General features: G+C 42.5%; 1 protein-coding gene across 8 annotated transcripts in view; it reads right to left on the bottom strand.

Moving 5' to 3' along the window:
- flvcr2 (FLVCR choline and putative heme transporter 2) overlaps positions 1-9,041 on the bottom strand; it is a 77,000-nt gene extending 67,959 nt beyond the window's left edge. For 7 of the 8 annotated variants that reach the window (XR_010002125.1, XR_010002124.1, XR_010002122.1 and 4 more), the window contains exon 1: positions 8,281-9,041. Coding sequence is in view for 4 of the 8 variants with exons in the window: in XM_062968323.1 (XP_062824393.1) it covers positions 8,281-8,847 (567 nt within the window). In the remaining 4 variants the exon portion in view is untranslated. The remainder of the gene's footprint in view (positions 1-8,280) is intronic. The other variant, XM_062968325.1, reaches the window with a different exon arrangement.
- Between the last annotated feature and the right edge of the window lie 3,560 nt (positions 9,042-12,601).

Below are 12,601 nucleotides of genomic sequence, written 5' to 3'. Positions count from 1 at the left end.
TTAATCTGGCATCAATCCCAAATAAATGTGTATGTTTTGAAATCTATATTGTGTTGTCCTTTTTTGCGCCTTAGCATATGGAGAGGAAGACTACTACACCTTTATATATAAATCCTCATCTAGATATTGGACACCTACTTCTGCCTGTGAAAATTGTGTGTGATGGGTTATATTATGTTTATTTAACTTCAATTATGTATTATTTTTTATTTGGTTTAATAAATTTCTTTTGAGATTGTTTTATCCACTGTTTTGATTTGATTTATCATTATCTGTTTTTGCCATTGAATGTTTGCCATTTTGTTATTTTTGTTGGAAACCGCCCTTGGGAAGGGAGGACAGGGTACAAATAAAATATTAATATTGTTAATAATAATAACATCCTATGTACATTGTCATTATAGACTCCCAAATCAAAACATACATTATCAGGGAGGAGGCAGAGTTTCAAAATACAAGAACCTGACAGCAGTCTTTCTTGAATGCCTTTCCTTCTGTTTCTGATTTTATTTCCATATTTTGTGTGTTGCCTGTCGACGTATGGTGATCCACGAATTTCCTTGAATTATTTAAGGAAAGGAACACTCAAAGGCAGTTTACCAATTCTTTCCTCTGAAATACATACTGCAGCACCTAGTATTAGTTGATGGTCTCCCATTTAAGTATTAACTATGACTAGCTTTGCTTAACTTCCATGACTAGACCGGATTGGGTTGCTTTAAGGTATTTTAAACATGGTTAAAGTGACACAAATGCCCACTCTGACAATCATCTTAGCCAAGTCAAACATGCTGGGTCACAAAATCAATCAAAACAAACTGGATGATAGGTCAACATCAAAAGGTCAAAATTGCTTACAATAGCACAATTATACGCTGCATGGTTGAAAAGAAGAGAGCTACTGCAAACCTCCAACCTATGGTTAGCTGTAAGACTGATACTGTGATGTTGCTAGGGCTTCAGAAGATATTGCCCAGCATGGCATTTCAATTACACACATAAACATTATTAAAGGACATAAGCCAAAATTTATTTCACCAGGCAGACACACTGAACTAGAAGCAAAGTGCACAAGTCTTCTGTAATATCTACAGTCCCTAAGAACAGCCCTCTGAGTTTAAAGCCAAGATAATATAACTGTAAAAGCAGAACAGTAAAATGAATCTTGCACATTATTCTTGCAACATTGTATGTGGTTTTTTACAAAAAGAAATGTGCATTCCAGTAAAACAGCCAAAACACTGAAGTGGGATTGACCCAACACAGGGCAAATATGCTATTTGAAAAGTTTTTAAAGTACCGTAAGCGTATTTAGTTTGACTATCTTAAATGAAGAGCTAGAAAAAATACTTTCAATGGAACCAAGAAAACAAGATCTTGTCAAATGAAACTGTGGATATGGTTATTAGTCCTCATAGCTAGCAGGCAAGACAGAACCCACATCTATGGATAACTGTTCCAGCATTTTCCTAATGCATAATACAATTTACAATGCTCCAGGACACAGCTTCAATAAACTGGTCAAAGCTTCACTTAGAACAATAGTTACAGGAATTTACATCCTCTTCTGGTGAAGTAGGGATCCCATATTCAAACTCAATAGATTAAAAACTCTGTGGTTCACTTCCCACATTTGACCTACTACTGTGATTGCTCTTGTCTAGACAGAAATCTAGCAGGGGAATTGTCCAACTGCTTGTTTAGCTCTGAAATTAGCTTCGATGGAAATTTCAATGCTTTTGATATGAAGAGGCATTTGAAAAGGCATCAGTAGTGCTTGGAAGGGTTCTTCATTAGGTAGAAGCATTCAAAGACATAGCAAGTTGGTGTGGATTAATAAACAGTGGGATCTTGTAGTACCTGTGAAATTAAATGAAATAAATTGGTAGCATAAGCTTTTTGTAGATACGCACAGAATGTACCTGATGGATCTCCATGCACCTGATGAAATAGACTTAAGTCTATGATAATTTATGCTACCAACTTCCATCCCTATGCCTCAAAAGTGCTACACGTTCCTTTTAGGTAATAGCAATGTATGAGTATTTGCACTGTCCTCTGTTCAGTTTTGTAAGACAGCAGCAGTGGCCAACTGTGGCTCACCTGGTGTTTTTGAGATGCTACTCTTATAATTCCTCACTATTGACTATGTTGGAGTTGACTTGTATCAGAAGTGGGGTGTTGTGTGATTAGGCTGTTAGAAATTGTGGGAGTTGAAGTCCAAAGTATCTGAGGGCCGCAGTTTGCCCATGCCTGCTGTAACTGTATCTTTGATGTGAAAATTTCCTGCAATGCTTTTTGTATTTTGTACAGATAATTTTCAGACACCCTGAAAAATTCCTATGCTGGCAAAGAAACACCAAACATAAAATTTTTACAAAGTAGCAACTTTTGAGTTTTCTTTTGAGAAACACTAGCATTTAAACTAGAGGGACCTAGTAACCAGCTGCAATAAATCACTACTGACCGAGAGGTCATGAGTTCAAAGCCCGGGTCGGGTTAAGCCCCCGACCATTAAATAGCCCGGCTTGCTGTTGACCTATGCAGCCCCGAAAGACAGTTGCATCTGTCAAGTAGGAAAATTTAGGTACGCTTTATGCGGGAGGCTAATTTAACTAATTTACAACATCATAAAACTGCCAGCAAAACACGAGGAAAGGAATGAGGAAGTACAGCCACTAGTGGACGGTGAAGCAACAGCTCCCCCTGTGGCCGGAATCATCAAGCTGGAAAAAAAAATGTTAAATGCCTCTGTGTTTGTCTATACTGTATGTTGTTTGTCTGTTGGCATTGAATGTTTGCCATATATGTGTTCATTGTAATCCGCCCTGAGTCCCCTTCGGGGTGAGAAGGGTAAAATATAAATATTGTAAATAAATAAATAAATAAATAAAACTGGAAAGCAATTCTCAATTACACCAGTGTAGACTATAACAAACATTTGAAGCTTTCCAAAGAAGGAGCTGTCTCAATCTGTTGCAGCAAAACACACATGTCCAAACAAAGAACCGCCTTTGGGCACCTTAAAAGCAAACAAATTGGTAGTCCTTTGAAGGCGCAGAAGTAGATGCATGGCATCATATTTAAAATTAACAGCTTAATTTTGCAATGGAGTGAATCACAAATATTTGAAGGACTTTATTCTTCTTTATGAACCTGCCCGTGTTTTGCTATCTTCTGGGGAGGCCCTTCTCTCAGTCACAACATCCTTGAAACATGGGACAGGAACTTCTCAGTGGTTGCCCCCAGGCTCTGTATCTCATTTATCCAGATCAGGGGTCCTCAAACTTTTTAAGTGGAGGGCCGATTCATGGTCCGTCAGATTGTTGAGGGGCCAAATTATCATTTGAAAAAAAAAACGAACAAATTCCTATGCTCACTGCACATGTCTTATTTGTAGTGGAAAAAAAAAACAAACCTAGCAACAATTACTTATTTATTTATTTACTACATTTATACCCCACCGTCTCCCACCCCGAAGGGGACTCAGAGCGGCTTACAAGTTGTATGTACATACAATATATTATATTATTAGCATAGCACAATATTAGCATTATATAATACTATATTGTACTATACCATTATACCGTAATATTATTAGAAATATTACATTTAATATATAATATATAATTAATATTATTATATTATACAATATTATTATATTGTATTATTATTATTAGCCGCCCTGAGTCCCCTATTGGGTGAGAAGGGCGGGGTAGAAATACTGAAATAAATATTATATTGTATTACATTATAATATTATTATCAATATTATATGTATACACAATACATTATATTATTACATATCATTCATTTACAATATTTCCTTTACAATATTGGTAAATAAAAGAACAATACAATATTTAAAAATAAAAAATAATTTTAACCAACATACTGTAAACTTATCAGGATTTCAGTGGGAAGTGTGGGCCTGCTTCTGGCAAATGAGATAATCAAGTAGGATTGTTGTTTTTGTGCCTTCAAGTCATTTCAGACTTTGGGTGAGCCTAAGTCTAAAACTGAGGACGGGGGCCAGGTAAATGGCCTTGGAGGGCCGCATCCGGCCCCCGGGCCTTAGTTTGGGGACCCCTGATCCAGATGCTTCTACACTATAGAATCAAGGAAGTTTGATCCCACTTTAACTGTCATGGCTCAATACAATGGATTCGTGGTACCTATAGTCTTACAAGATCTTTAGCCTTCTCTGCCAAAGAGTGCTGGTGCCTCACGAAACTTCAGCTCCCTTAGTTCCACATCATTGAGCCATGGCACTTAAAGTTAAATTAATTAATCCTAAATTAATTCTAAAGTGCAGATGCACCCTCAGAGAAGTTCAGACTAGTACCCTCCATTTTTCTGTATACAAGTGACGACCGTTCTCATCCTGACACAACGTTCTGGATTTTCTATTTGTTACTTCTGTTGGACTGGCCTTTTAAAAATAGCTTATGCTTATCATTGAATCACGTTTTTACTTTTGTATTTTGTAAATGTTTCACCATGTGGGTTTTTTAATCTGTTGTCAGTCATCTTGAAAAGGGCAAAAGGTGGGATGATGATGATAATAATAATAATGCAAAATAATTCGATTAGAGAACTTAGACTCCATCTGCACTGCAGTTTCAAACTGCATTATATGGCCATATAGATGGGGCCACAATCATGCTAAGAATTGTAACTCGTTATGGAGATTTGACTTTGATGTAATTAAGAGTTTTACATGGTCTTTAGCCTTTTCTGCCAGGCAGTGCTGGTGTCTCAACAAAATGCAACTCCCACAATCCCATAGCATTGAGCCATGACAGGTAAAGTGGAGCCAAACTGCATCAAGTTTGCGGTGTAGACACATCCCTGATTTTGTGCCTCTGAACCCGATCTACATGATATAGGGGAATGCAGGGTTGCAGGGTCAAGGACAGGAAAGCATGTCTCACCCATCAATTTATTTATTTAATTTATTTATTTATATACCGCTCTTCTCCCCATCAAAGGAGGGAGAAGTATTATTAAGATTCAAAAGACAGACTGGGGAGAAACATACTTTCACTTCTGTATGACAACTTCAAAAGACCTTTTGAGTTTCAACAGGCTTTATAAGTTTCATCCTGTCTAAACAATGTGCTGGGTTTTCTATTTGTTACTCTGTTATACTGGCCTTTTAAAAAATGGTTTATGTTTAATTTTTTATCATTTAATCATTTTTAACTTTAGCATTTGGTGAATGTTTAAGTGTGTGGGCTTTTTTATCTGTTGTAAGCCATTGCAAAAGGTGGAATGCTGATGATAATGATGGAAAACAATTCTACTAGATCACTTAAGCATACTAAAAAATATAACTGAGTAGGGAAATTGACTTTGATGTAACACAGAGTCTGAAGGTACAGTTCTAAAGGGAGTACAGATAAAATTAAACATTTACACTACATATACAAACATTGACCAGAGACGGTTGGACAGTGCTTTTATGTATAACCACCTTTCCATGAATAGCCCTGGCTCAGCAACCGCAGTTGCTACAGTCCTTCTCTGGGGTCTACCTTTACAATGAGCTTCTTTGATTTAGATTCCCTGCTGGTATGATGACAGGTCCATTTGGGAAATTGCTTTAAGATATACAGTGGGAACATGATGCCATTTTGGGCTCATACAATTCACAAGTAGGTAAGTCAGAAAGTGAAGCAGAGCCCATAACTACGGTAGTACTTCCCTGCCTTGAGTCTAACGGCACCAATTCTTCCCCATACATCTCAACTACAATCCAGTTGATCCTTACATTTCCCAAAGTGCAGCAAGAACAAAGCAAGAAACATCTGCAAACATGAGAACCTAACACGTGAAATAGCCTGCAACTACCATCCCTGGTTCATTTTGAAGAAATCGGCAAAAGTCATGCAGTTTGCAACTTTTGTTTTACCTAGCTCAAACTCCAATCAGAAAAATATCATCTTGCTAGATGTAAGGAACATACAAATCTTACTAGATATAGGAATATACAAATTTCAATACACATGAAATACAATCCCTCTCCACCAGTTACCTTAAGATTAATCCAGGATAATATTGGATATTTCTCAATCTACACATCTTTCTCCAATAATTTATTTTCTTCCATACACACATACATTTGTACCTGATGCTTAACCCATACCTCCAATCATTTGTATGCCCCCCATATACACGAAATACTACAGAACAGTGAAGTTCTTGTCAATCACATATGTCAATCACATATGTGTGAAAAACATTTATCTCTAAAGAAAGGTGCATGTCCCTGTAATATATGAATCAGGAACCAAATGCCATCCAGGTTCCCAAAATACAGTACCCATCATCCCCAGTTAACAACCCATTCACTGGGGAAATGAGAAATATAGTGCAAAATAGGTAGGACCAACATGGGCTCCCAAGTCTTTTTACCATGCCAGTGCCAATATTTTCTTGGCTTTCTTCCCGCTGATATATAGGCTTCAGAGACACAGCTTGAGTTTCCCTTATCCAAAAGGCTTGGGACCCAAAATGTCCCATAATTCAGCTTGTGGTTTTTTGAGGCACCAGCAATCTTTGGCAGAGAAGGCCTTGTAAAACGCATGATTCCATAGCACTGAGCCATAGCAGTTAAAAGTGGTGTCAGACTGCATTCGTTCTACAATGTAAATGCACCCAAGCTTCGGATTTTGATCTCAAAATGTTAAGCCTTCATCTGGCATCATGAATATAATCAGAGATGGAATACGGAGACTTCCGTAGAACTTTTTCCTTATATAAACTCTTCCAAAGAGTACTGGTGCCTCACCAAACTCCAACAATTCCATACCAGGTAAAGGGACGTGTGTATCAAACTGTATTAATTCTACATTGGCAAACTGAATTAACTCTACTGTGTAGACACAATCTTTGTTTCGTACCTTAAGTTACCAGGTGTTATAGACATTCCTGGAGTGCGCACTCTTTCACACCAGCGCTTTTTGGCAGAGAAGGCAAAAACCTTGTAAAACTCGACGCTTCTCTGCGAAAGAGGGCTGGCACCTCATTATACTAGAACTCCATAGCATTGGAACAAGGCAGATAAAGTCATGTCAAACTGCATTCATTCTACAGTGTACAGGTTGTTTTCCACCTCTGACCGTGGGGGAGAGACAGATGACAAACAAAACTGAGTAGTGACTATTACTATTTATACTACTTGTACAATTATTGCTACTACTAAATGAAAATAAATATTGTTGCTGTCATACTTATGTTCCGGCAGTCCCTAAGTTATGCACAAGATAGGTTCTGTAGGTTTGTTCTTGAGTTGGAACTGTTTGTAAATTGGAATAGGTACATTTTTTAAAGTAAAACTCCAACCATAAGCTTTGGATAGCAACGGGTAAGGTGAACACCCCTGTGGAGTTTATTTTGCTGCCTGTACCCCTGTTTGGAGAATTTCATCTCACTTTCTGTCCTTGTGAGAATTGGATTTCGAAACATTTGGCTTGCTGTGGAAACAAGGACTGGTGAGAAAGCTTCACTGGAGACACCTTTTCCCCATGAGAACTCTTACAAGAGTGAATTTCCCTTCACAAAGATTGATTTCTACCCCTTCCTGTTGTCTCACCCCCATCCTCAACTATGAGTTGTTTGTAAGCTAGGTGTTTGTAACACGGTGGACTGCCTGTATATGGATTAATGTATTTGAGTTGTGAGTTTTCCAGGCTGTATGGCATTCTTTCCTGACATTTCGCCCGCATCTATGGCAGCAATCCTCAGAGGTCTGTTGGAAAACTATGAAGTGGAGTTTATATATCTGTGGGAGGTTCAGGGTGGGAGGAAGAACTCTTGTCTGGGGCAAGTGTGAATGTTGAAATTGGGCACCTTTATTAGCACTGAATAGCCTTGCAGCTTCAAGGTCTGGCTGCATCCTACCTGGGATAATCCTTTTTTGGGAGGTCTTCGCTGGCCCTGATTGATTTATGAGCAGGCAGGCCTTGAAACTGAAAGGCTATTCAATGCTAAACAAAGTGGCCAAGTAAACATGCACATCTGCTTCAAACAGACAAGAGTTCTTTCTCCCACCCTGGTCATTCCACAGATATATAAACCCCACTTGCCTAGTTTCCAGTATACCTCACAACCTCTGAGGATGCCTAGAATAGATGTGGGCGAAACGTCAGGAAAGAATGCTTCTGGAACATGGCCATACAGCCCAGAAAACTCACAGCAACCCAGTGGTTCCGGTCACGAAAGCCTTGGACAGCAAAGTAATGTATCTGTTTAATAGTATTGACTCTGGGTGAGCACCTGGTTGCCGAAGACGGCGAGGGCGCATGCGCTGGAGACCTCCCGGGGCCCGAACCAGACGGAGGCGAGGCGGGAGGGCATGCCGAGGATGAAGACCTGGGCGAGGGAGCAGACCACCTGGCCGAGGACGGTGACGGGGAAGAGGCCGGGCTGGGCGCTGCCGGTCTTGACCCAGGCGCCCAGGCAGTTGAGGGCGGCGCCGGCGAGGGCGATGAGGCGCAGCCCCTTCTTGTCCAGCAGCCAGGCCACGGGGAAGAGCAGCGGGATGTAGACCACCATGTAGCACATGGAGAGCCAGTCGATGGCGAAGGCGCTCACGCCGTAGAACTTGCTCACGATGGAGTTGATGCTCCCGTACTGGATCCACTGGAAGGCGTTGCAGAAGGAGTAGGAGCTGAAGAGCAGGACGATCAGCCAGCGCCGCCGGCACAGACGCACCTCCGCCGGAGCAGAGCCCGGCAGAGCCCCGTTGGGCGTCCCGGCCCTGCCCTCCGGCCCCGGCTCCTGCTTGGCGCCCGGGAGGAGCTCGGGGTCCTCGTGGCCGCCCGTCATCTCCTCCTTCGCCATGGCAGCCCCAGCTCCGATCGCCGCCGCCCTCGACGGCGAAGTCCTCTCCCGCGCCGCATTCCTCCCCGCTTTTAAGTCCACTCACTGACTCTGCCTTCCGCGCTTTTTTTTCTCCTCTCTCGCCTTGCCCTGTCTACGCGCGTGGGTGTTTGTTCCTCCCCGGCACGTGACGTCAAGCCCCGCCCTCCCGGGGGAGACACGTCGCCCACCCTCTCGCTTTCGGGTTTGCTACCTGGAATCCGCCCCCCGCCGCTCTGCCCCGCCCCACCGGTCAGGGATTGGTTGGCTTAGGCCCCGCCCCTCATTAATATGGAAAATTCAGTGGCCTCGCCAAACGGAAAAGCCAGGCCCCGCCCCTTCATTAATATGGAAATTTGTTTTCCTCCCGCTTGACCTGCGGGAAAGTTTTATTTATCGTTATCAGAAGCGTACCTAGGGTACAGTTGGAATGTATTTAGGTAAAGGTAAAGATTTCCCCTGACGTTAAGTCCAGTCATGTCTGACTCTGGGGGTTGGTGCTCATCTCCATTTCTAAGCCGAAGAGCCGGCGTTGTCCGTAGACACCTCCAAGGTCATGTAGTCGGTATGACTGCATGGAGCACCGTTACCTTCCCGCCAGAGCTGTACCTATTGATCTACTCACATTGGCATGTTTTCGAACTGCTAGGTTGGCAGGAGCTGAAGCTAACAGCGGCCGCTCCCGGGGTTTGAACCCGGCATGTTTCGGTCTCCAGCTCAGTGCTTTAACGCACTTCGCCACCAGGGTTCCTAGAATGTATTTAAAAAAACACAAAGTTAACAACTTGGGATTATACTAAACGTCCTTTAACCAGGAGTCCCTGGTGGCGCAGTATGTTAAACCCACTGATGACTGGAAGGTTGGATTGCTGACCTGAAGGTAGAACTGGAGTTTTACAACGCCTTTAGCCTTCTCTGCCAGAGTGCTGGTGCCTCTGCAAACTACAATTCCCAGGATTTCACAGAATTAAACCATGGCAGTTCAAGTGTCAATCAACATTAATTCTACAGTGTAGATGCAGCCAATAATGAATGTGGTACAGGTTTGGTACCCCAGATCCCACAGAAGGCCTGGAGACGGGTGCATCTACACTGTAAACATTAATGCCTCTTTAACTCCCATGGCTCAATGCTATGGAATCCTGGGTTTTGTCATTTGGTGAGGCACCAGCATTTGGCAGAGAAGGATAAAAATGTTGTACAATTACAATTCTCAGAATTCCATATCAATGATCCATCATGATTAAGTGGTGTCAAAACGCATTCATTCCACAGTCTAAACGTACTTTTGGTTCTGGGACTCCAACACCCCCAGTCTGCCAGGGATGTCAATCTCAGATTTTTCTGTCCCTGGGTACATCTACACTGTTGGAATAATCCTGTTTGACAACTACTTTAACAGTCATTGCCTCAACATTATGGAATCATGGGAGTTGCAGTTTTATAAGATCTTTCACCTTTTCTGACAAACAGTGCTGGTGCTTCACCAAAATGCAACTGTCACAATCCCATAGCATTGAGCTACGGCAGGTAAAGTGGATCCAAACTACATTGATTCTACTGTGTAGATGCATCCCTTGTTTCATGCCCTGGAACCTGATCTCCATGATATAGGAGAATGCAGGGTTGCTGTAAGGTTAAGGACCGGAAAGCATCTCTCACCCATCAAGGGAAGGAGAAGTATAATACTCAAAAGACGTTGGAGTGGGGAGAAGCACTCTTCCACATGTGTTAGGCAACTTCAAAAGAGGAAGAGGAGGAAGCAGGAGGAGATATGTTTTTAGGAACTGAAAGAAGAATGAGTCAAACATCAAAAAAAGAAAATAATGTTAGAAAATAAATCTACTGATACTGTGGACTGCTAGGGTAAAAGGTAATGGTTTCCCCCTGACTTTAAGTCTAGTCGTGTCCGACTCTGGGGTTTGCTGCTCATCTCCATTTCTAAGTCAAAGAGCTGGCATTGTCCATATAACCTCCAAGGTCATGTGGCCGGCATGACTGCATGGAGTGCCAAAGCGGTACCTATTGATCTACTCATATTTGCATGATTTTGAACTGCTAGGTTGGCAGAAGCTGGGGCTAACAGCGGAAGCTCACCCCGCTCCCTGGATTCAAACCACTGACCTTTCGGTCAGCAAGTTCAGCAAATCAGCAGTTTAATCTGCTGCACCACCAGGGACTCCACACTGTGGACTGCTACAAAGACAAATAAGTGGGCCCTGGAGTAAACAAGCCCAAATCTTCCCCAGAAGTCAAGATGGCTAAGAAGACAAAATACACTTTTCATTAGAAAAGACAATAATGCTTGATAAGATAGGAACAGAGAAAGACTGCATTACAGATTAATAGATTCAGTCAAGAAAACCAAGGACCCTAAGGGTGCGTCTACGCTGTAGAACTAATCTTCTTGTTAGGCAATCCCTCCTTATCCAAGTATGATGGCCCTCCAAGTGTAGTGTCTTGGCGGTGGTTACATAAGTGACTGTGGAGTTCTTTTCTTGACCCGCATGTTCTTCCACAGTGAGGACGTCTCTTTCCAGGTGGAAGGCAGTCCTGGTCAAAGTTGACTTGATGCGCCTTCCTTTCGGCATGTTCTCCCTTTAGCCCTCCATTCATCCCTCTTCTAACTCCGCAGCACTGCTGGTCACAGCTGACCTCCAGTGAGAGTGCTCAAGGGCCAGGCCTTCCCAGTTCTCAGTGTCTATGCCACAGTTATTGAGGTTAGCTTTAAGCCCATCTTTAGATCTCTTTTCCTGCCCACCAACATTCCATTTCCGTTCTTGCATTGAGAGTACAGTAACTGCTTTGGGAGACAGTGACTGGGCATTCAGACAACGTGGCCAGTCCGGCAGAGTTGATGGCGTGGGAGCATCACTTCAATGCTGGTGGTCTTTGCTTCTTCCAGCACGCTGACATTTGTCCACTTGTCTACCTAAGAGATTTGCAGGAAGGCAACGCTGATGGAATCGTTCCAGGAGTAGAACTAATGCAGTATTGATGTTGAGCATCAACACCTCCCCCCAGGTCAAATTAATAAAAATACATAATTGGAACAATGGCAAGAGAAACCTGTGGAGAGCGGGAGCCCAAAGCCCAAATGATCGGCTATTTGAAGGAGCGGAGGGGCCCAGCAGCAGATACTAGTGCCTTGGATACTTTTTATCAAAAACTCTTTCCCCCTTTATTACAAACTATCTCCTTTCATAAATATACACTTGGGTGTGTTATCCTTATACTTGATTCTTTGTGTCCTCTTTGCTTCCTGTGTCTTTCTCTCTCCTTTTCGCCTTTTGCAACTGGTCCTGGTAACCGTTTGGCCCCATAGCTTCCTCGGGACAGGGCTCCTTTCCTTCCTTTCCCCAGAATATAACCTCTCTTTACCCTGAGTCACCCTCACCCCTGTGGGTACCCTGGATCCCACAATTGGGAACCCCCAGTATCCACAGGCCTCTTTGTGTGTGGTTAATGTAATATTTTATGTCTTGTAAACTTTTGGAGTTCTGAAGCCACTGAATCAAGATTCTGGTGGTAACCTTTCACCAGCACCCCTTGACCCTGGAATTTCCTCCAGCATTTTTCCTGGTCATTGCCTTGACAATGGACCCAAACATCCATCACCTCTGGAATTAATCCATCTCTATTGATTCCCATAAAGCCGGCTGTACAAGAGACAACAGGACCCTGATATAATCATAGAGTTGGAAGAGACCTCGTGGACCATCCAGTCCAACCCCCT

This window comes from Anolis carolinensis, chromosome 1 (assembly GCF_035594765.1).
Source record: "Anolis carolinensis isolate JA03-04 chromosome 1, rAnoCar3.1.pri, whole genome shotgun sequence".
Lineage (NCBI taxonomy): Eukaryota > Metazoa > Chordata > Lepidosauria > Squamata > Dactyloidae > Anolis > Anolis carolinensis.
Note: the sequence above shows the minus strand (reverse complement) of the source record. Positions and strands in the feature narration are given on the sequence as shown.